This window comes from Bubalus kerabau, chromosome 19 (assembly GCF_029407905.1).
Source record: "Bubalus kerabau isolate K-KA32 ecotype Philippines breed swamp buffalo chromosome 19, PCC_UOA_SB_1v2, whole genome shotgun sequence".
Taxonomy (NCBI): domain Eukaryota; kingdom Metazoa; phylum Chordata; class Mammalia; order Artiodactyla; family Bovidae; genus Bubalus; species Bubalus kerabau.
The window spans coordinates 27,995,649-28,020,564 of record NC_073642.1 but is presented as its reverse complement, the minus strand read 5'-3'; the positions used below and the strand labels follow the sequence as shown (position 1 = coordinate 28,020,564).

Here is a 24,916-nt window from a genome sequence, read left to right as displayed (position 1 = left end):
TACAGACACTGTACGATGATGAATCCTTAAGGTGCCAGGTTTATTATGACAGTAACAAAACCAAAATTAAATAGGATGTAGTGACATTCTACGCTCTAATGGTCTTAGATGCTTCTGAGCCCTCGGCTCTCAGTCGGGACCCCTGCTCCTGGCCCCGACTGCAGCCACGTGGCAAACCTCCACATCCGCCCCCAGCCGGCGCAGCTCATCCAGCCAGATCATCTGCTTCTGCGACAGCCGGTCGTGGGGTCCCTTCACTTCCACCAGCTGGGAGACAGAAGGGCTATTCAGGTGGGCTGTGGCAGTTCCCACTAACGACCATTTATTTAGAAGGCTTGTCCAGCTGCACTGCTGTACTTACATGTCTGTAACAACTAAACATGTACATATGAATTCAGTGAGAAAGTCCGCTATTCTGTAGAAACCAGACTGTCCTCCTCAGAGAATTAGGAAATGGATTCATACATAATATGGCAGCTGAAATAGTTTTCCAGCACACACAGCACTGTTACTTTCCTGCTCAGCACCCCTCAATCACGTTTTTGTTGTGTCTGCAATTAGACCCAAGCTCCTTGCCAGGACCCACAAAACCGTGTGGCCTGGTGTCTTCCCCGTGCAAGCAGGGCCCTTGCCCATGCTTGCCAGTTCTACCACCTAGGACATGTCTCCCTGCTCTTCACGTGTCTGACACCTTCCCCCTCAATGCTCAGCTCAGATTCATTTCTAGGAGGGTCCTTCCCTTTCCTGTGCACTTGTTTACGATGTGTATCGTAAGATAAAACTGCTCATCACACATCAGCTCCATGGAACCAGAACTGTGTCAGTGTTGTCTACCATAGAGCACCAAAATTCAAAACACAGCGATGGAGACTACCAACATGAACTACAAAAGTTTTTTTTTTTTTTTTTTAATTAATAAAGCATTTCCACATCCTAACAGGAGTTCGAGAGATCTTAACAGAGATCCCAAAGGGCAGAACAGAGAGAAAAAAATATTTGAAGAGATAATGGCTAAAAAATTTTTCAGAGTTGATGGAAATTATAAACCCGAAGATCCAAGAAGCTCGGTGAACTCCAAGTACAGACCCCTAAAGAACACGACTCTGAGAAACATAAATTGCATATAAGTTTGGGGAAAAAAAAGGCAGGGCGGGGGGATCTAATAAAGCAGCCAGAATTGTCAAAAGCCAGAGGGGAGAGTCTACAGACATCTCACTAGAAACAATACAAGCTAGATGACAGTGGAAAAATATTTTAAGGCATTGGAAAAAAAAAAATTCTTTGCCTGCTGCTGCTGCTGCTAAGTCGCTTCAGTCGTGTCCGACTCTGTGTGACCCCACAGACGGCAGCCCACCGGGCTCCCCCGTCCCTGGGATTCTCCAGGCAAGAACACTGGAGTGGGTTGCCATTTCCTTCTCCAGTGCATGAAAGTGAATAGTGAAAGTGAAGTCGCTCCGTCGTGTCCGACTCTGCGACCCCAAGGACTGCAGCCTACCAGGCTCCTCCGACCATGGAATTTTCCAGGCAATAGTACTGGAGTGGGGTGCCAATTTTTGCCTAGGAAAAACTATCTTTCAAAAATGAAGACTTAAAGTCTTAAAATATATAAAACCTAAATAATTCATTATTAGCACACTTCCATTGCAAGAAACGTGAAAGGAAGTTCTGTCAGGAAGAGAATGATAGTACATGGAAATCTGAATCTATATAAAGGAGTAACCATTAGAATTTGTATCTATATGAGTAACTATAAAGGCTCATTAGTCCACTGTAGAAAGCAAAATAATGTGTTCTAGGGTTTATAACATGTCGAGGCATAATGTATGAACACAGCACAAGGGCTGAGAGAGGAGATATACTGTTGTAGGATTCTTTATATTCTATGTGGATTGGTACAACATCACTTGAAAGTAGATAAGTTTAAGTACACACTGTAAACACGACTCCAACCACTTAAAACACATGAAGAGTCAGAGCTAACAAGCCAACAGAGGATAAAATGCAACCTCAGACAAAATGAAGAACCGAGACAAAAAACAAATGGAAGGTTTAAAGCCAAATATGAATAATCACATTAAATGTAATATTCCAAATACTAACAAATTAAGAGCACAGGTTGTCAGATTAGATTAAAAGTAAGACCCATATATATGCTGCCTACAGAATATAAGAAACTCAAATATAAAAAGAAGTTTAGAGACATGAAAATCCTAAGTTTATATGTTGAATAATAAAGCTTCACAATATATATAAAGCAGACATTGATAAAACCGAGAGGAAAAATACCCAAATCCACAACCGTAGTCAGAGGTGTCACATGACACCAGAAACATGACCCAGCGAGAACAGATGAGCTGGACTTAATCAAAACTTAATACTTCAACTGTTCAATACACTATTTAGACAATGAAAAGTCAAGTCACACACTGAATGAAATGTATCTGATAAAGAACCTGTACCATAATTTTTCTTTTCATCTCAAAATTCAGTAGTTTAAGAAAACCACTAGCCTGTGACAGACAGGATGAGACCAGGTGAGGAAAGGGTGGCGGCCAGCCTACAGCACATGAGCAGGCACTCACTCTCGAAGCTAAGAAAAATCACCCCCAGCCATCCGGCCTCTTGGTGCTCACACCCGCGGAGTCCCTGCCCTTGCCCTGCTTCCAACAGTGGACACAGCACAAGCAATGGTTTGTCGCTGCCAGCTCAGCTGATAAAAAGAGACTGACTTCCGTCCTGCTTACAGCCTGGCCCTTCTCCCACACCTGCTCGGATGAAATAGGCTGCCGCATGGGGAGAGGCCCAGGTGTCAGCACCGTGGACGCCTCTACCAGCAGCCACCGAACAATCCTAGCCCTCAGTCCAGCAGCTCTTGAGGGATTCAATCTTGTCAATCACCAAGCAAGAAATGCCTGGATTGTGGCCTTTAAGTTGATCATAAAATTACAAACATGACTTTCTGCTCTAGCTCAACTGACCTTGACGTGATGACTCTGGGAGCTCCACACAACCAGGTCAGGGAGGCCCCCTCGGCAGTGCCGGAAGTCCATGGCCAGGCGGCGGCACACGCCACTGAGGATGGAGCCCCCCAGGCAGGACACAAGATCCTGGACAGGAGATACAGGGATGGTCAGCCCTCCCCTGGGATGGAGACCCTGGAGCCCCCAGTGATGGTGAGACAGGGGAGACCCCATGTGTCATTCAGCAGAGATGGGGTCCTAAGACACCAAGCGCCCTTCTGCCCCTGGTGCTGGCACCCCAGCCTCTGGGGATGCGTTCTCCTTGGTCAGTTACCAAGCTTTCACCCAGTCGGGAACATCCAAGGAGCAGCTAAGAAGAGAGGATTTGGGGTGAGCACTTAGGATGCAACAGTGGACCATGGAGGCCACTGGTCACAGGACAGGGAGAGTGTCCTCCCTCCAGGGGCCACAGGCCAGGCCAAGGAGGCTGCCAACCAAACAGGCTGAAGGCATAACTGGGGCTTGTTCACACTTGGGACTGTCCCTTCAGGAACAGAGGCCTGTGGGCAGGGGTACGACAAGCACACGCATATACACACGTGTATGCGTGTGCTTGCACATATACATGAACAGGTATACCCATACACACAGGTTCATGGGTGTGTGCATACATACAGGCACACATATATGTGAATGTGTGCATACTTGTCTTTTGTTACAATTACCAAAAGGAAACCCACATTGGAGGCACTTCCTGAGCGAACCCCACCTGCAGACTCTCACCTGGGCTTGCTGCAGAGAAGAGAAGCGATCCCAGCTGACCAGGGAGGACACCCTGCCTTCCTGGGCCTGCCACGCAGCTGCCACCCAGGCCCGCAGGCTCTCCTCGGGGGCGCTGTGGATCTGCTGCAGCCGAGCTTCCATGGCTGATGCCCTGCTCTCGAAGAAACTGTCTGTGCAGAGGTCCAGCGGGGCCGCCTGTGTGCAGGGAGAACCAGCTCACACTAAGCCTGGGAGGCTGGGGTCATCAGAGGAGCCAATGCCCATCAAATCTGGAAACTGGCCACTCTCATGAAGTGGACTCAGGCTTTCTCTCAAAAGATATATAAAAATCACCCAATTAATCTGATACAAAAGCAATTTATGACACTGGTTTTTTAGAGAACTAATTTGCAAAGACAAGCACAATTTGCTAAAAGAGTTCTTAGGTTAAACTGGTGGAGCTCTTGGACTTTCCAGGTGGTGCCATAGTAAAGAATCCACCTGCCAATGCAGGAAACACAGGTTCAATCCCTGGGTCAGGAAGATCCCTGGAAGGAAAGAATGGCAATAGACGCCAGTATTCTTGCCTGGAAAATTCCATGGCAGGCTACAGTCGATGGGGACACAGAAAGTCGGACAGGACTAAGCGACGGAACATGCATACACAGTGGAGCTCTTAGCAGACATGTATGACAAAGCACATGAGTGTACATAGGCCCCACCAGGGTGAAGCCGAAGACACTGACACGAAAAGTTTCAAGAGGAATGATTCCAGCAAAGTAGCTTACATTTTAAATTCTATGAATCAGATTTAAAAATTAAAAGCCATTCTTACAGTGAAATTAGCACTAGGATCCAGAAGAGTATAACTGGGGGCAGGTTTCCGGGGCAGCAACCTCAGGGTCCCAGGGTGGGAGTGACTCACGTGTGTGTGCAGAGGCTCTGCAGCCTGAACGCGGCCAGGGTTACCTGATAGGCATTTCTGAAGGCGTCTGGCACCCCGTCCATGAAGATGATGTCCCACAGCAGGAGGCCAAACAGGGTGCTGAAGGTGGACCCCTCCCCATGGATCCCTGAGACAAGGAACACACGAGAAAAATCCATCTCTTCTGCTCTCCAAAGACACCACCATATCCTACTGCCAGCTCAAGTTGAAGAAACTAGCAAAAATATTTTAGATTCAAAGGCAAAGGCTGTTTTCATGCCATTCCCTGCTCATTTTCTTAACATTACATTGCTTATATACAGAAGCCTTGCTTAAGGATGAAAGTCTTAGTAATTATGACAAAATTCAAATGCATGTTTCAGAGTGGAAAAACCTAAGGGACATGTTTAAAAACAAACAGGAGGTCTGATGGGGGAGGGTGAACGCCCAGGAGCCTTTGCCTTCTGACCCCATTTGCCTCCTTCCACAGCACTCCTCTGCCTCGACCTGGACACCACATAGTGCCAGGGTTTTTAAGACTCGGGGTTTTACAGAAAACTTCCACATCAGAGACCACCCAGTTCAGACCCCCTATCCCCACCCCACATCCAGACTATAAGATGGGGTGGTGACCTCAGAGAGACCCAGCCCAGTTCCAGGCCGTGTGAACAGTGAAGCAGGGTCGCCAGGGCTGGGGCCGCTCCCAGTGGGCCCCTCATGGCCCTTTGGCACACCTGATGCCCCCACCCGAGACCCCGGCGCTTCTCCACACACTGCAGTACCTCTGAGCGGCTGGCTATGGGCAGCATCTTGTGGTCCTCTCCAATCCTGTCCACCTGCCTGACCCAAGATCTCTAAGAGCAATCCAGCCACCCTTGCTCCTCATGTCCCTACCAGAACATGCCACCCTCATGGTGGCAGGTGTGAACACTGGCCATGAGGAAGTACACGGCCCTGATGAACTGGGGTGATAAAATTCTCTCCTGTGCCCTCTAGGGCCTCCCACAGGGACAGGATAGAGTGACAACACCCCCCAGCGTGGCCACATGGCCCAGTTACCCTGGTCAAAGCCGCAGTGTCTATAATGGGCCAGTGCCAGCTCCTCCACAGAGCACAGGACAGTGGCAGGGGAGGCCCCCCCAGCCTCCAGCACGAAGACAGACTTCCCTGATCCACGCTGCGGGCACAGCCGGCCTGTGACGGTCACCTGGGTGGGTGGGGGGTGAGGAACAGCTGTTAGCCCTACTCCTGCTCCAGCCCTGAAGCCCCAGACAAACTCTCCTCTGCCCTCGAAAGGCCACCTGTCCTTAGTGCAGCGCCGGGTTGGTCTTGAGGATGTGGGCAGGTCATCGCCTGGTGCCCAGGAGCGCTGCTCCGAGCTGCTCTGCAGGGTCCTGACTGGGCTGCGGGCAGGAGGCCTGGCCGGGTTGTGAGCTGCTAACTCAGGGGTAGAGTCACAGCCCCCGCGGACCAGGCCTCTTTGACACCTCGATGCCAGGCTGAGGTCGGAACAAGGCTGGGTCACTGCCCACAGCAAACCAGAGGGCTTTCTGAGTCTATGAGAAATGTGTGCTGGAAACCGCTCTAAGGCTGCGTTCAGGAAAACCCCCTGAAATGCACCCACAGTGCCCCCAGAATATTCACGCACATGTCTGACGTCCTCCACGGCGACCTCTGGGAGCTGGCGGAGGAGATGCATGTACTTCTGGCCGCTGGGAGAGGCCCGCAGGCGTGCGGCCCTTTGGTACAGTGCCAGGCGGTGGCCTGTCCGGACATGAGGATCCGCCAGGCCTGCAGCGATGCACCGGACAGCCTGTGGAGAGCATGGCACTGTCAGTGTTAGTAAGGCCCAGGCAGCGGCACCCCCATTTCATGGGATGGAAACCCCACCATCAGTTAATCATTCCTTTTGCTAATTAGTAGACAAAGCCACCCTCCAGGGACAAGGACATTATTCCTGTACATCTCACACAGACACATTCAACGCATAGATGGAGCACAGACCCTGAGGCAAAGGTGTGGGGCAGAAGCAGTCATGTTCCCAACACCACGTCCTGGTCATACGTGTGGACACACTGCCTCGGGAGACAGAGGAGACTGGGGATAGAGACCTGGGGTAGGGGCGCTCGGGGCCCCAATGGGTGCTCAGGCCAACTGCAAAATTATATGTGGATTTTTGACCATGTGGTTGGTGGGGGGGTGGTCAGAACCCCTAACCTCTGAGTTAGTCTAGGGTCAGCTATATAATTAATGCCACTGAACTATATACCTAGAGATGATTAAAATGGCAAGGTTTTTTGTTGTTGTTGTTATATATAATTACTACAATAAATAAAAAGTAACAAGAACAAAAAAGCCCAGAAGTCAGTGAAAATCAGACCATCAGAGTGTAGCGGCCCAGAGGAATCCAGCAGAGAGAATGAGGCCCTGCTGGCTGCCCTGCAGCCCTAATGGAGCCGGGCTGGCTGTAGGGAGGGGTAGCCTTGGGCTCAGCCTGGCCAGACTGGCTGCTGGGCAACTGCGGACATGAGCCTCTGCTAGGCTGGCTATTGCCTGCCCTGGAAACTGACATACAGAGGGAAGGCATGGTGACGAAATCACAGGTTATGAGTGGCCAGGAAGACCTCTAGGAAAAGGTTAAAAAAAAAAAAACGCTCTATCAACGTCAAAAATAACCTCTGAGCATTAATGAATACTCCTCTCAGCAGACCCGAATGACGGGAAAGTCTATAAACTCCTCTGAAGTTTTATTTCAGGGAGAGAGAGAGGCAGTGTGCACACGCCCTCTGTCCACACTAGGTGGGGGCCAGCGGGGGCCTCTCCTGACGCTGGGCAGGGAGCACCATGCCCACCTCCAGGAGAAGAACAGTTTTCTCTGGCTCGAAACACTTGAGGTGACAAGGCGCCTTTTAGTTTCAGGCAGTAAATGGAGCGTGTCATTGTCCAGGCCCAGAGTCAACTTTTCCAACCCTCCATCACTGGATTCATGTGACCTGCCACTGGAAGAATAAAAGCTCCCAGGGCAGCAGCGCCCTCCGCTGGACACAGACACGGGGTTAGTGGGACAGGGGACCACAGGCGGCCACACAAAGGGCCACTGTCGCTGCCTCGCGAGGCCCTGCCCTGCCGGCCACAGTGGCTGGCAGCCGACAGTGTTCTCAGACTCAAAGTCCCTACCAGAGAGGGCAGCGCCCAGATGGGATGGTGGCCACCCTGTAGAGCCAGACGCCACGTCTTCACCCATCTTTCTACCAGGAGGCCCTGGGCAGTGAGTGAATAAAATCACCGTTTCCAAACCAGAGAGCGCACCTGTGTGAAGGTGAGGGACACCTAACCCTCCAGCTCCTGACATGATCCACCTGCTGAACCCACGGTCACCCTGTGCTCACACCCCTATTTGTGGGGTTGGCAGAACACAGAGAAAGAGGGATATTTAAGAAATCAATGCTTTAAATCAATTATAGTCCAATATAAAATATAAACTTAAAAAGAAAGAAAGAAATCAACGCCCTAACAACATTTAGACTCTTAAGGTATTAACAGTTTGCTTTACTGTTTAAATGTATGCGAAGCTGAAGAAAGGTTGGTGGCCCTAGCAGCTACGTACCGGCTCCAGGCGCTTCAGGTGCTGGTGTAAGTTAAGGGCCAGCCGGTCCCACCACCGGCCCCTGCTGTCGGGACAGTACACATCCTGGGACAACAGATTTTCAAGCTCCTTCACGGCTTCCTATACCAGCAACAAGAAGGGACGTGCATTAGACTTCTGCACGCTAAGGCCGCTGTTACACTGAGTTGCCAGGAAAACTGGCAAAGGATATCAGCATCCTTGGCACTCTAAAATAAGGCCCAGGACCTGGGACTGCCAGGAGGGGGCCCTGGGACATCCCCCGAGAGTGGCCTGAGCTCCAGAGGCACTCCCACTTCTCAGCGGGGCCCCTGCCAGCTCATGTGGACGCAGCTGTGACACCGCACGGCACTCTCTGTGCACCAGGTCAGCAGCACAGGCCACACGGGGCCAGGCTCTAGGCAGGAGCAGCAGCTGGGCTGCAGGGCCACATGCTCCTGGGAACCCAGCTGGCCACACAGCCAAAGGTGCGAGGAATCGGGGAGGGGGCTGGACAGGTATGAGGCAGGGTCTCCACCCAAAGGCCCCACCTCAACAGGCGGACTTTGTGGTCCATGTTCATAGCTCACGTCTCATGCTCATCTTTTGTGGTTCCTGAATCTCTTTGAAGAATCTAATGATTCTCCTGAGAAAAATGCACAACCCCCAGAGATGCACCTGCAGGTCCACAGACTCTGCTGAAGCCAGTCCACGGAGCTGCCCAGGGTCCATGGACCCAGGTGAGGAAGCCCAGCTCTAGCACAGCCTCTTTGTAAGACGCTGAGTTTCAATACAGAAGTGTCTGCACAGCAGAAGCTGAGCCCAGCAACCTCACAGCTCTGAGTATGACCAGGGGCATGACCAGAGCCCTCACTCCTGATTGTAGGTTACTTCCAGACTTAGGTTGTAGGTTACTGTCCGTGACTGCTGTCCTGGGAACTTGAGCAGAGGTGAGGCTTTCACCTCAGGGATGTGGGGAGACCCTCCCCATCACACAGGGGCTCTGACAGCAGCTCAGCTCAGCAGACCACGTTGGTGGGAGAAGTCAAGAGCCAGGGGCAGAGGGCTGTGCACTCACCTCGTACAGGTGAAGCCTCTGCAGTATTTCAACGTTTCGGGACAAAATCCTCGTGTAAACCCATCCAACAGTAAAACACCGGAGGAAGAGTGGTAAATTTTCGTGGTACCTAAAACGAAGAAGTCCACCAGCAGTTTAGTGGTTCGGTGTGTTTACTGTAAGACAATCCTAAGAGGTGATTTAGAAAAGGCAGAGGAACCAGAGATCAAATTGCCAACATCCATTGGACCATAGAAAATGCAAGGGAATTCCAGAAAAACATCTACTTTTGCTTCATTGACTACACTAAAGCCTTTGACTGTGTGGATCACAACAAACTGTGGAAAATTCTTAAGAGATGGGAATACCAGACCACCTTACCTGCCTCTTGAGAAATCTGTATGCAGGTCAAGAAGCAACAGTTAGAACCAGATGTGGAACAACAGACTAGTTCCAAACTGTGAAAGGAGTACGTCAAGCCTGTACATTGTCACCCTGCTTATTTAACTTATATGCAGAGTACATCATGTGAAATGCCGGGCTGGATGAAGCACAAGTTGGAATCAAGACTGCCAGGAGAAATATCAATAACCTCAGATACACAGATGACATCACCCTTATGGCAGAAAGTGAAGAAGAACTAAAGAACCTCTTGATGAAACTGAAAGAGGAGAGTGAAAAAGTTGGCTTAAAGCTCAACGTTCAAAGAACGAAGATCATGGCATCTGGTTCCATCACTTCATGGCAAATAGATGGGGAAACAATGGAAACAGTGAGAGACTTTATTTTCTTGGGTTCCAAAACCACTGCAGATGGTGACTGCAGCCATGAAATTAAAGGACGCTTGCTCTTTGGAAGAAAAGCTATGACCAACCTAGGCAGCATATTAAAAAGCGGAGACATTACTTTCCCAACAAAGGTATGTCTAGTCAAAGCTATGGTTCTTCTAGTGGTCATGTGTGGGTGTGAGAGTTGGATCGTAAAGAAAGCTGAGTGCTGAAGATTCAATGCTTTTGAACTGTGGTGTTGAAGAAGACTCTTGAGAGTCCCTTGGACTGCAAGGAGATCCAACCAGTCAATCTTAAAGGAAATCAGTCCTGAATATTCATTGGAAGGACTGATGCTGAAGCTGAAGCTCCAATACTTTGGCCACCTGATAGGAAGAACTGACTCAGTGGAAAAGACCCTGATGCTGGGCAAGATTGAAAGCAGAAGGAGAAGGGGACAACAGAGAATGAGATGGTTGGATGGCATCGCTGACTCAATGGACATGAGTTTGAGCAAGCTCCTGGAGTTGGTGATGGACAGGGAAGCCTGGTGTGCTGCAGTCCATGGGGTTGCAAAGAGTCAGACACGGTTGAGCGGCTGAACTGAACTGAAGAGGTGACAAAGAAGACTGAATTTCTTTCTTCTAAGAAGATACATTCTGAACACTGCCTGTCGTGTGCAGTTTTTTACACCACAAATCTATGTTCTCATGGCCACCTGCTTGAAGTCAACAGACGGCAACGTGAAATGAGAGCCAGAGGTCAGCAGACGCCAGCCCCCAGGCCAGACTCAGGGCCTCCACCTGATTTTAATACAAGTCCAATGTGGTTTCCATGTTTATAAATAGCTAAAAGAAGTCAAAAGGAGAAAAACCCTGTGGCACGTGAAAATTACAAGAAACACACATTTTGGTGTCGGAGAACACACCTGCACTGGGACAGTCCTGCCCATTCACTGGCAGAGTCTGACCGCTGCCCCACTGGGCCTCCAGGCAAGAGGCTACTGACCTCTGTCTTACAGGAACCCAACTTCCCGGCCATGAGGTCTTATCTTTTTTTTCAAACCAAGAAAACCATCCATTAACTTGTTTTAACCATTTGTTTTCCTGTTTAGTCTGAGAAATGTTTACACATTTGCCCAATTACTTAAGAAAATCCCCCAGGGTCCATGCACATCATGGGCTAACACTCGTTGTACACACTAGTTGTCTGCTTCCTACAAAGGCCTGTACGTAAATGCCTCACTCTATCTAAATTACTCCCAAACAAAACACGGAGAAAATATTCAGTTGTTTTTCTTAACAGTAAAGGCTATTTTCTTGGCTATGGTTTTTAAGTTTGTATTATTTCTGTGTAGACTTTTGTCCTAAATGTTTTTCTGAAAGAGATATCCAATACTACTAATTTTTCTTATCACTTTGTACTAAAGAAGGAAAAAGTTTCTTAACCCTATGAACACGTTGAACATTTATTAAACCAAAAAGAATGAAGGATCATGTGCTGTGTACTTGAACTCTTGAAGTAAATGTTCAATTTAATTTTTTTTTTTTTTTTTTTAAGGTATGATTCATTTTCTTGTTCAAAACAACAGCTCCTGGAATTTCCACCAAAAGACAGCTTCTGTCCTGCGGCCAGGCTTCCCCCATGGTTGTAATTCAGCTGACCAAACCCCAGATGGGCCAGTTCCCCTGCAGGTAGCAAGCCACTGTCTGCCACAGACAGACCGGGGGTATAAAAATCACTCCAAACTTTCAGACACTCCCTGCTACTCTCCCAATACTTTAGACTCCATGCAAAGTGAGGAGGAAGTTCAACTACACACGCTGGCCTCACCACAGAACAAAAGGAGCATGTTCCTCATGAAAAAGATGATCTTACGCAGTTAGAACAACTAGGTCAGTCAGTAACCCTCACAGGCACCAGAGACCACCTCACCTCAGGGACGGGTGGTCTTTCAGTCCATCCCAGTCCTGCTTTGCACACCGAGCGAGCTCCCTAGCCTCCTCCCAGGCCCCGCTGGCCATCACCGTGGAGATGTCATTCAGCGTGTGTGCGGCCACCGCATACCTGAGGGGGGGAAAGGCAGGAAACCACGACATTCAGGTTTCAGGGGGGGTTGAGCACTGACGTACAGAACCTCACATCCCCACATCCCACCCAACACATTCAGATCTGCTTTTGAAAACACAAGGGTTACGTTTTATCTCAGATTCATTTGACTATTACTCCACGAATAGCCTAGAAGTGTTCATACAGGCCTCCCGGCCAGAAAGATGAAGACACACAACCTTACTATCACATCACACGTCCCATTACATGATGCAACACTGACCAGCTCTTCCTCCCTGACCTCTGGTGTCCACTCACTCAGTCATCCATTCAACAATCTGGGAGCAACTATGACAACATGTAACCAATCTCAGGATTATATGGAAGTGTAGGTTTGGTCATTTAACCACTAAGTCAGAGATGGCCAGAGGGATACTGCCCAAGCTAAGAGAATTATTTGGGATTTTCAAAAACAACTTCAGGGACAGTATCTGGGAGATGGCGATGCTGAAATGCTCTCAACTTATGTAACTGAAGACAGACAGCTTCTCGGCGTGTCTTTTGATACCAAAACAAAGACATGGGCCCCATGGTTCTGTAACACTGAGTGCACAGTCACTGTGCTCTGGACTTACCCTTGAGAGAAAAGCACACTCTAGCACTGTGTGCAGAAACTGTCAAATAAGCGAAAAACAGAATCCTCTAAGTGTAAAGATTTGCTCACACACGCTTCCATCTAGCTCTCTTTTAATACTCAACTGGACAGCTCTAAGGCAATGAAAAGTGGAATTGGAGAAAACATTCTAATTAGAAGATCTGACTGAAAAAGTTATTCCTACTGAATACAAATAAGATATTGACCTTCCTAATAACTAAGGCAAAATGGGCTAAAATCAGTTTATATTGACTCTGTTTTGATCCAATCATTTCAATAGCTTATTTTTTAAAGCACATACTAGACAACACTTAAACATCTTTCCTAAAATCAAATATCAGAAACCATTTCAGCTAACTTTGAATCATAAACCTGCAACATCTATACAATTTTTTTTTTAATCAAAATCCACTTTTGCTAAACACTGGCTAAATCCATGGATCAAGACAGATTCATGAAAACTTCTATTGTCTGCATGATTCTGGTATATGGTCCACAAGTTAGTTATTAGCTTTATTTTAAGCATCATTACCAGGAAGATATTCAGCCTTGTTCATGCCAACAACATACTCACAAGGCAGGTTTGTTCAAATGTCTATATTTAAAAAATGCTCCCCCTGCCAAAGCTATTTGGGAATATAAACCAGGAGAAAACTGTGTAGCTCTAACTCAAAACTCATGGGTTTTGGCAGCCTTAATCAAACTGCATTTCTACATTCTCCTCACAGTCCTGGAAAAGTATACAAGTGAGTAAAAAACTAAATAGGAAGCAAAAACTTAAAAAATGGTTTTGAGATGTTTCTCTTGTGGATGGCAAAAAAAAAAATAATAGATCCTTCTGCATAAATTTAAAAATACACAGATGTTACAGTGAACAACCACTCTCTTACCTAATGAGATCATCCCTGTCCTGGAAGATCGGGGTCCTTCGATTGACGGTGTACCTGGGGAACTCCAAGCGGCCCAGGTTGACCAGCAGCACAGTGGAGAGCTGACCCTGGCCCCCACAGGCGGCCTCCTCATCTTCCACCATGTCGCTCAATGAGAAGAGCAGCAGGGCCCGGGAAAATACCGCCCGAGGGCCTCGAGAGACTCTCAGGGAACGTCCCGCCACATCTTTAGCTCTGAAAAATACACAGTATGGAAGAGACTTGCTGGTCTGTAAGCATTTGGACATCAGATTTCATAGATTATTTCAAGCTAAACAGCATTCATTATTCCAAGCCTGAAGCAAACCTCTGGCCTCCGGCTGTGTGATGGTAAAGCATTAGTTAACATCTCTGGAGCTCAGAGCCCCACCTTGGAACACAGTGAAGATTCGATGAAATTAAACCTGCAGACGATTTCACATAGTGTTTGCCTCAATAAAAGAGCAGGGTAAGGTTTACGCTGGTCCCAAACACGTGAAATACCAGAGAAACACAAAGTGTTACCTGTTTGACATTAGCAACTCTCAATTCTTGACTCCAGTGACAATTTAGATTAAATAACAGATATTTATGTATTTAAAATAACTTGATTTATTTATTTATGGCAGTGCTGGGTCTTTGTTGCTGTGCAGGCTTTTCTCTAGTTGCAGCAAGTGGGTACTACTCTCTAGTTGTGCTGCACAGGCTTCTCATTACAGTGGTTTCTCTTGTTGCGGGGCACAGGCTCTAGGGTGAGTGGGCTCAGTAGTTGCAGCTCCTGGGCTCTAGAGCACAGGCTCAATAGTTGTGGCACATGGGCTTAGTTGCCGGCAGCACGTGGGATCCTCCCAGACCAGGGATTGAAACCACATCTCCTACATTGGCAGATGGATTCTTTACCACTGAGCCACCAGGGAAGCCCCACAGGTATTTATTTAGAATGTCATTATCAAAGGCTCTTGGTCAGGCAGCAGGTCACAACCAAGGCTTTCTGGTTCTAACAACCTGGACACCATGCACGACAGGGTTTCTCTATTGACATCTGGGCCGTGAATTCTTTTCTGGGGGCTGAGGTAGGGGCAAGGTGCCCATTCTGTGCATTAGACGATGCTCAGCTGTGTTCCTAGCCTCCACTCACTAAATGTCAGTGGCACCTACTATCCACCTCAGTCACAACAAGAATGCCTCCAGATGATGCCAGGCATGCCTGGAGGTCAAGGTCCCCCAGTGAGAGCTGCAGTCTAGTGGAGGACCTCACCCTTCCTACCAGCCCAGAAGCTATGAAACCAAAAACTGAGCTGGCTCCCTGGGGTGTCCAGAGATCAATGCCCCCAGCACAGTTTCAAAGACACAGGGGTAGGGTTCCCACCTCACCACCATCTACATGAGAACCACACAGCCACAGAGCCTGACAGCACCCCCAGCCTTCCACCCCACACAGAGTCTCGAGCATGTCCAGTGGACTGGGACTCCAAGTTGCAGAAGGAAACATTCAGCGTGACTAAATACATAGCCACTATCCAGAAGGATTCAGAGAGTGCAAATAAGGAGGTTTTTTCTGCAGAGGAAGGTAACCAGGTATTACCTTCATGTGGAGCCATCAGAGACTCAGGTTCCACTCCCTCACTCCACAGCTTAATGAAGAAATAAAGGACACTGTCCGTCAACAGACAAAGTGATAAAGGTGTGCTATGTAATGGAGTATTAGCCATAAAAAAGGAATTCTTCCATTTTTAACAATGTGGAGGGATCTAGAGAGTATTACCCTTAGTAAAACAAGTCAAAGACAAATATTACATGTTATCACTTCTTTGTGGACTCTCAAAAACAAAACAAATGAATGTATATAACAAAAGAGAAATAAATTCACAGCTAGAAAAAAAAAAACTAGTGGTTATTAGCAAGGAGAAGGAAGCAGGGAGAGGTGACACAGGTAGAAGAGTAAGAGAGATGAACTACCCTATATGAAATAGATAAGCAACAAGGACATACTGCACAGCACAGGGAAATACAGTCATCATTTTGTAATAAACTTAAAGGGAGTATAATCTGTACAAATACTGAATCACTATGCTGCACAGCTGAAACTAATATGTCAACTATACTTCAATTAAAAAAATTTTTAAAGGATAGTGATTTTAGTAAAATAGTCTTAACGGGCTTCCCTGGTGGCTCAGTGGTTAAGAATCCGCCTGCCAATGAAGGAGACACAGGTTTGATCCCTGCTCCAGGAAGATCCTACATGCCACAGAGCAGCTAAGCCCATCCGCCATTAACTGAGCCTGTGCTCTAGAGCCAGGGAGCTGCAACTACTGAAGCCCGTGCTCCACAGCAAGAGAGGCCACTGCAATGAGGAGCCCTCACACCACAATTAGAGCAGCCCTGCTCACCACAGCTGGAGAGAAGTCTGCACGGCAGCAAAGACCCAGCACAGCCGAAAATAAATAAATAAATAAAATTATATATATTAAAAAATAGTCCTAAGATTCTCATTTTTTTATAATTCTCATGTCAGTGATAAAAAATGTTCATCTTAATTCTTCCATTTCTGTTCCTACATGCTCAGTGCTTACACTAAGAAACAGCTAATTTAGTGTTCACTTACTTTTTAAAATATTATACACATGAATACCATGAAATACTTAAGGAATAAAATAAAAGACTTAGAAGACATTTAACCACAGGGATGAGGATCTTATACCCATAAATCAATTAACTATAAATACATAATCTAGTTAAATACTTTTGGAAAATCTACAGTATAAACTTTTTGAAGTATTGACAGTGACATTTTTCTTAATAATGTATGCCTTATTTATACCTGTGTTTTACTAAGATTAATATTTGTAGCATCTTCCCAATAAGGATGGGCTCTTGGCACGTTAACAGCTCAAAGTTACACACACACACACACATATTATATAAAATAACAATGATGTTGCTTTAAACTGTTTGCCAAAAGCATTATCTCATCTCGTTTTCAACAACTTTGAAAAATGGATTCCCAGACTAAGGTTGATATAGTTATACTTTAAACATAACATGGGCAGAAGAAATAAATTCTGAGATTTTTATGATCTTTCCCAACCTGAAACTGTTCAGGAGCTTTTATAAGGACAAAAGAAACCATCCACAGCTTTTGGTAAATTTTTATGTTTCAATTCAAGAGAAATTGCATATTATTGCTGACAGATTATGTTTCAATAAAAAGTCTACTGAAATAAAAATTTGGCTGGACAGTTCATGTTTAACTCTTGTTAAGGAGAGTAGTTAAAACTGAATTTTTCTTGAGTAATAAAATACTAGAATATGCCAAGGGCCCAGTGCCTCTAACCTCTTGCCTCTTGGTTTTTCTTGTCCTAGAAATCAGTGTGGTATGACAAGAATTACAAAAGCTAACCCAAGAAAGAATCCAGACCTGATCATTAAGGTTCTCTGTCTTTTCAGTCTGGCAGCAAGTGAAAAACAATCACAATCTGGAAACATGTACCATCCGTTTTAAGACCTTAATATGTGCTATGTGTATGTGTGTGTGTGTGTGTGTGTGTGTGTATGTGTATGTGTTAGTCATTCAGTCATGTCCAGCTCTTTGTGACCCCCATGGACTGTAGCCTGCAGGCTCCTCTACCATGGAATTCTCCAGGCATGAATACTGGAGTGATTTGCCATTTCTTTTTCCAGAGGATCTTCCTGACCCAGGGATGGAACCCAGGCCTCTTGCATTGCAGGCAGATTCTCTACCACTGAGCCACTACAGAAGCCCAACCAACAACTCAAATGTTCTTACTGTAACAAGTTCCTTCACTGTTCACCTGAAACTACCACAACATTGTTAACTGACCACACCCCAGTGCAAAATGTTTTTGGTGTTAATAAATAAATAAATAAAATGATTTTAAAAAAAAAGCCACAAAACCTTTTCAGGATCACTGCGCCAATGCCAGGCTGGTTCCGGCCCCAAGTACAGACTGAAGGCTGCTTGGCTAATCTGAGGAACGCGTCCACCAGCTGCTGCTTCTGCCCATGGGCACTCGCCAGGTGGAAGGTCTTTGCCAGGGCTTTCAGTTCTGGAGCAGAAAGGAGCTCCAGCACCTCAGGGAGCTCCTGCAACTCAGATTCTGAAATATTGAAAAAAAAAAAAAAAGTACTTTAAATAAGTTTATTATTTTCCAGTTTTTATTGATACTTTAAGAAGAAAGCTTATTTGTTGTCCTAAGATTAACAACTCAATTAGGGAGTTCCCTGGTGGTTCAGTGGTTAACTCTGAGCTCTCGGTGCAGGTGGCCTGGGTTTGATCCCTCGTCAGGGAACAAAGATCTTACATGCCGCAACAAAGACCCAACACAGCCAAATACATTTTTTAAAAAACAACCAAAAAAACCAATTTAAAAGATGCACACACAGTCACTATTTCTCAGGCACCAATCAGGAGATGACACGAAACTAGCACCACCCTCATTTTCCAGAAACTCCCTTCACCGTGTTTCCACTTTGGTTCCCCTGGACAAACCATACCTGTCTGCAGGAAGCCTGCATGTGTCAGCTCTCCAACCACAGGGGTTAAGTCAGCAGAGATCTCTTCATAGTCCAGTTTGTTCACCTTAATCCAGCTGAATTTACGTTGAAAAAGTCTTACGTATAACTTCTGACCATTGGCTGTGACAAAGTTAAGATAATCAGTGAAAAACATTCTATTTCTTCTCGAAAACCACATACGCTATTACTTCCTTTTGTAAACCAAAGTGAGTAAAACATGCTGTTACAAATACACATAGGTTGACTCAACTGATCTTCCAAGAATATCATTTTCTTCCTTTGGAAGACAGAACTTATTTCTAATACAAAGTCCCGTAGGAATGTCTCCTTGGTCTGCATGCAGGACAGGAGGAACAAGAGGACACAAAGCCTTTGTGACAGTCTTTGGAACTAAGGCTCCCTCTTCTCTTCTGTTATGAAAAGTGGGAGTGAGAGCCAGTAACACCATCCTCCCAAAGCCAGTGAAAAGATTAAAGAGATGAGTGTATAAACCATTCCAAGTTGGTAATGATAACTAGCCATTTAAAAACCTAAAGGACTTCCTTGGTGGTCCAGTGGTTAAGAATCTGCCTATCCACTGCAGGGTCCCTAGTCAGGGAACTAAGATCCCACATGCTTATGTGGTACGGCCAAAATTAAATACATAAAATTAAACAGAGAAATAATACCATCCATTTAAATATATATATATCTTAAAAAATAATGAAAAATAAAAGTGTAAGATCCAGGTTCCCCACTTTCTAACCAACATTTCTAGTCCCTCAAGAGAAACACACCCCGCCCCCTCACTGAGAGTTCCAGTTATTCTGTTCTGTGCTTTTGGTTTCATATGCAATATTCTATTTTAGGCTGAAAATCATCTGAAAAGGATTTTTCAAAAAAAGTCTGGCTTTGATAGAATGGCCATCTCTAACTCGGTGATCTCCACCAAGCTATTTAATTAACCTGGTCTCAAGTTTTCCTATTACCCTAATTAGCTTTCAATTTCCCACTCTAGAGTGGTCTCGGGACGTCCCTGGCCATCCAGTTGTTAGGAATCTGCTCTCCCAATGCAGGAGGCACTGATTCCATCTTTAGTCAGGGAACTAGGATCCTGTATGCTGCATGGTATGGCCAAAAATTTAGAAAATAAAATGATACGACCTTATTTATTAAATTTTCTACAGTTATTTCCCTTTTCTCTTGAAAGAGGCAAAATCGATTCACAGTAGCTATTTTCACAACAGAGACACTAAAGATTATTCTCTGTGGAGGGCAGCCCACAAGAATCTGCAGAGCTTACACTAGGAGACTGTTCCTACTTCTCAATCACACCACAGCCCAGGGTTACTAACTACTTCAATAAATGCTCGTACACCAACCAAAGATCTGTGACCACCCTGGACACAAGAGTCGATGGGGTGTCACTCACACAAGCAGGGCCACAGTTACACTGTGAACGTAAAACTGAATTTCTTCTCTTACCCGTTATTGGTAATGTTCAGGATTTCTTTTTTGTAACTGGACAGGGAGTCAGACCTACTACTATTACTAGTGGTCAGCATGGCCCCCAAGGAAGCTTTTCCTGCTTGAGAGGGACTCATGTGCACATAGCCATCAAGGTCCTTTGGATGAGCAGCTGATGGCGGGTGGAGATGGGGCAGGGGGAAGTGCGGAGCTCTTGCTCTAAACCTGTGCTATTTGCTTTGAGCCACATAGCTGGCTGCAAAGGAATTTAGGTATGTTTTTAAATGTACCAATTTACAAAATTAAAAAAGAAAAAAAATTAACGTACCAATTTAGCTTGAAAGCTTCCATTTCCTGCACACCTTTACTTTAAAAGGCAGAGAACAGGCAACTAAAATGTTATTGGAGAAAAAAAAAATGCCTCAGTACCCCCTGGTTTGTTTATTTGCCTGTATTTTATTTTCATTTTTGAGGAAATGGCCCGCAAAAACAACAAATCCACCAAATACAGCAGCAAGCTTGATTACATGCCCGAAATGCAAGGTATGCTTTTCTAAGTCACACTATTCTTTTCCCCCTAATTTGGGAAAGGCTGTTTTACAACCATCAAATATACATAAAAAGGACAAACAACCGCTTCCATTACAAGCAAAGTACAGTTTATAAGAATGACAGTGCAGAAGCAGGCATCACCTGGCCCCAAATCTTATCTCTTTTTAAAGGCACATCGTTGTTGAGCTGAACACCATCACTGGCTCTGATTCCCCTGAGTACTCACAGGGGGCTCCCCAAACCACTGATTCCTCAGTGTCATCAAGTTTCTGCCCATCACATCCCAGACCAACTCAGGGCAGCAAATGGCAAACAAAGCCTCGAAAGCAAACAGGCTCAAGATACCTGATAACTGATGAAATTTAGTTACAATGCCCTTCTCGTGTTCATCAAAGAGCATCCTGTCTTCTTCATTCTCGAACACGGCTTTCAGTACCATCAGGAAACTCCGAAGGTAATAAGGATGGTCTGGCAGTTCTGGACTTGTGACCCAGGACACATCACAGCTTGACCTCTTCTCCAAAGGCGTCTGATGAGTGATTTCATCCTCTAAGCCACTGTCAGGTTCTGAAGGAAGAGTTTGGCTGTTGGTCTGTATAGAAGCACCAAGTGTGGAACTCAGAGGTTTTGCCTCCCGATGTGAGCCCTGATTTGTCACTTCTGAAACAATAGTCATTTTCACCTCTTCAGAATGACCGGTCTCACATTTTTCAGTAACTTCACCATCTACTCCTTTGATACTCTCCTGCTTTGCAAGATGGTCCTCAGAAGCAGGCTTTCTATGCCCGAGAATTAAATCTGATGAAAACAACACAGGCGCATCACCCGTGCAGGCGGGGGTTAGGGTTGATTGCTCACATTCCTGGGCAGCTGTCTGGCCTTCAGCTTCCTCCACCTTAGTGCCTTCCACTGTATGTGCTGGAGTGCTCAGCTCCTCCTGAGAATCACCAGTAAACACGTTTTCCTTTTGAGAGCTGTTCTCCAAAAGTGGATCCTGGCCCTCAACCTCCAAATGCTGATCAACCAGGCTCTTAACCCTTGTGCATGAGGACCTCTGTAGACTCTGATTAGTGAACCCCTCATTCTGATTCAGAGATCTTTTAGCCTTTATGTATCTTCTGGACAATTTAGAGGACAGGCTTCCCAGAGAAATGACTTTTACATTATGATGTCTCAGCTCGTCTTGATTTCTGCACACCGAGTCACCTTTACTTTTAAAGTAGGGGCTGGTCTGCTGTTTTTTGCCCATTTTTTCTGAATCACTTTGGCCAGGGGTTAAATTTATCATTGATGATGACGACCTCTCTGGCGTTATATCTTCTAAGGCAATATTGGTCAAATCTATGGTGGGCACGTTTGAACTTAAGCCAATGTGCCCGGGGCCACCTGGAGTCACGTCATCGTGGTCAGCACACATTTCATCAAGGTGCCGGTTCAGGTCATATCTTGGCACCATCTTACTACAAACAGGGCAGGCAAGTTTAGCAGGGGGTGCATTGTTAAAAAACGAAATAATAGAGTTAGATTCATTTTTTTTAGTTTTGCTGCTTGATAAACTTGTACGAGGCCTTTTTTTTGAGGATTTGCCTACAGACATCATGAGTATTATTAGGAAAGCGGGGTGGGGACTTCCCTGGTGTCCAGTGGTTGGGATTTTGTACTTGCACTGCAAAGGGCCCAGGTTCGATCCCTGGTCTGGGAACTGGGAGCCCCTGCATGCCCCAATGGGCAGCCAAGAAAAAAAAAAGCAAAGTTGGGTGTTTGTTTCAAGTACTAAAACACAAGGTAAGACCTGGGAAAGATACCAGTGGTTTACTTTTACTTCCCTGATTCGAAATCATAAAAAATGGGATCCTATTGGACTTCATGTTATTCATTTAGTTTCTTCTTCCTATGAAACAAAACATGTGGATTAAGAACATATATATGAATTCAACAACAGAGGCGAGAAACGATCAACGATAGTATCTCACGGGATGGGGCCTTGAATAGATTCTGGCCTTGGAAAGAAAAGCCCAAGGCCATCCTCTGGCTGTCCACGCGACCCCAAGGTGTCCCTCAGCCGCAGGGATAAGTTCTAAGACTCCTCTGTAAGATCTACATCAGGCACCCTAAAAAGGGGCATCTGACTACGCGAGGTCTTCGTTTAAAACCGCCGCACGAGTAATTTCTCCGGGGCAGAGCACGCCTATCCCTACCGCACAGGCCTGTAATGAGAAGCGCCGCCGGGAGTCGCGGGCATCCGTCCACCCCCCGCCCCTCCTCCCTGCGATCCCGCAGCTCCGGCCGCCGAACCTCCTGAGGCTAAAGCTCTGCCAGGCCAGCCCTCCCCTGGGATCGTGTGCGCACTGGGATACACACCTGGGAAGTGCACCTGGGGCTCCGCCGCCAGCCCGGCCGCCCTCCTCCCTCCCTCCCTTCTGTCCCCGTAACTCGCTCTTCTGGCCCTGCAAGCGCCAGCAGCCAACTCTCCTCTTACAGCCCGCAACCCGGGCCCGACAGCCACGCGCCTCCTACGGGCTACGCGCGCCAGGCATTCCCTGCCGATTCCCGAGGGCTCGGCCGTCACAGACTAGGCCAGCGGAGGTTCGAGCAATCAATCGGCCTTCCCTCTCACCTTCAAGGCATCCAGCGGTTCAGGGAGGCTGAGCCAGAGGAGGTCCGCCCTCCTGTCTTTCACAACCTGGCGGAGGCGGGCGGGCTGGAAGGTGAGTAAGTTGCTGTTCTCAGAGCATGCGGTGACCAAGGAAGCCGCCTCCTGGGAGGAGACACAGGAGAAGAGTCCACTTGGCCACCAAGCGTGTGCTGAGGTTCCTGGAAGAGATGCTGTTTGCTGCCGGATGCAAGAGATGCCAAAACCTCAGGAGCACAGGAGTCCAGGGCCATACCACCTTGAACTGAACGCACCCCATCTCATCAAGATCAAGAGAATAGTAGATCAACAAGGACCTACTGTGTAGCACGGGGAACTATATTTAATATCTTGAGATACCCTACAGTACACGAACACACATATATCTGTATCTATAAATCAATTTGCTGTTCACCTGAAATATTGTAAATCAACTATACTTCAATTAAAAAAGGTAAAGGAATAAATGTATTGATAGGTAATAGGGAATGGTGAGTTTGCATATTTTTTACATTAAAATGTAGTTTGTAAATGTAGTTTTTCTTTGTGCTAATAGTTTAATATAATGAAATTACATAATTTAACATAATGGCTATGTGTAACAACAACAAAATTACTGAAAGTTTATCAGCCAGCCCTTGAGTGCAGATATCCTTATGGCAGAAAGTGAAGAAGAACTAAAGAGCCTCTTGATGAAAGTGCAAGAGGAGAGTGAAAAAGTTGGCTTAAAGCTCAACATTCAGAAAACTAAGATCACGGCATCCGGTCCCATCAATTCATGGCAAATAGATGGGGAAACAGCGGCTGACTTTATTTTGGGGGGCTCCAAAATCACTGCAGATGGTGACTGCAGCCATGAAATTAAAAGACGCTTACTCCTTGGAAGGAAAGTTATGACCAACCTAGACAGCATATTAAAAAGCAGAGACGTTGCCAACAAAGGTCCGTCTAGTCAAGGCTATGCTTTTTCCAGTAGTCATGTATGGATGTGAGAGTTGGACTGTGAAGAAAGCTGAGCGCTGAACTGTTCTTGAACTGCTTTTGAACTGTGGTGTGGGAGAAGACTCTTTAGAGTCCCTTGGACGGCAAGGAGATCCAACCAGTCCATCCTAAAGGAGATCAGTCCTGGGTGTTCATTGGAAGGACTGATGTTGAAGCCAAAGCTCCAGTACTTTGGCCATCTGATGCGAAGAGCTGACTCATTTGAAAAGACCCTGATGCTGGGAAAGATTGAGGGCAGGAAGAGAAGGGGACAACAGAGGATGAGATGGTTGGATGGCATCATTGACTCAATGGACATGGGTTTGGGTAGACTCTGGCAGTTGGTAATAGACAGGGAGGCCTGGCGTGCTGCGATTCATGGGGTTGCAAAGAGTCGGACACAAATGAGCGACTGAACTGAACTGAACTGAGTGCTGATATCAGCTGGTTCCAATACCCCAAGGGACCCAAATGGAAACTTTCTGAGGATGGGGTGCCTGTCTGTGGTCCTTTACCACTGCCTACAGCAGCAGCCAGCACTGTGTGATTACTCCATAAATGTGTGCTGAATGAATGCATGAATAAATGTACAAAGAGAAAAGGACGTGAACAGGGAATTCACTGACAAATTGAATGGCATTGAGTGCCAACCTCATGCCTGGTAATGTCCTTGGTGCTGTGAACAGAACAAAGAATGCAGAAATGAGGGGGGGAAAATCCTGCCTTTGTGGCAAATACATTCTGATGAAGGAAGACAGGGAAAAAACAAAAATATACGTAGAGTTTAAAAGGCAAGTACAGATTAAATGAAATTCCTGTTTTATGGCAAGATGAGAAAAATTTAAACATGTCTTTCCCAGTTTGGGCTTCTGCATTAGTGTTGTGTGTTCTGTATCAGCATTAATCAGACCTCCTTTTTAATCTTATCAAGGGTCACAAGTCCTTAGGTGATAAGCTTCCTTTTCAATCATGATGGTCCATGACCCACTTCCCTCTCATGCATAAATCTAGATGTGTAAACTGTTAATACTACAGCATTTAAAGTACAGATCTGTGTCTCAAAACGGTAATTATGCCTTGAC

The 24,916-nt window shown here is 46.3% G+C and overlaps 1 protein-coding gene across 3 annotated transcripts; it reads right to left on the bottom strand.

Annotated features, from left to right (window-relative positions):
* Positions 1-19: 19 nt before the first annotated feature.
* Positions 20-22,765, bottom strand: FAN1 (FANCD2 and FANCI associated nuclease 1). 3 transcript variants are annotated; one of them, XM_055556639.1, is made up of 14 exons: positions 22,583-22,763; positions 20,567-22,112; positions 18,203-18,343; positions 17,604-17,805; positions 13,670-13,903; positions 12,011-12,142; positions 9,330-9,438; positions 8,255-8,374; positions 6,296-6,460; positions 5,707-5,854; positions 4,692-4,795; positions 3,744-3,938; positions 2,979-3,107; positions 20-267 (listed from the first exon to the last, which is right to left on the bottom strand). In XM_055556639.1, exons 2-14 carry the CDS (start codon positions 21,819-21,821, stop codon positions 130-132), a joined length of 3,072 nt encoding a protein of 1,023 aa, XP_055412614.1. In that variant the 5' UTR covers positions 21,822-22,112; positions 22,583-22,763; the 3' UTR covers positions 20-129. The 3 variants fall into 3 exon arrangements, with proteins under 3 accessions (XP_055412614.1, XP_055412616.1, XP_055412615.1); XM_055556640.1 differs by having other exon boundaries at positions 237-374; positions 22,583-22,765; XM_055556641.1 differs by lacking the exon at positions 12,011-12,142 and having other exon boundaries at positions 22,583-22,764.
* Positions 22,766-24,916: the final 2,151 nt, after the last annotated feature.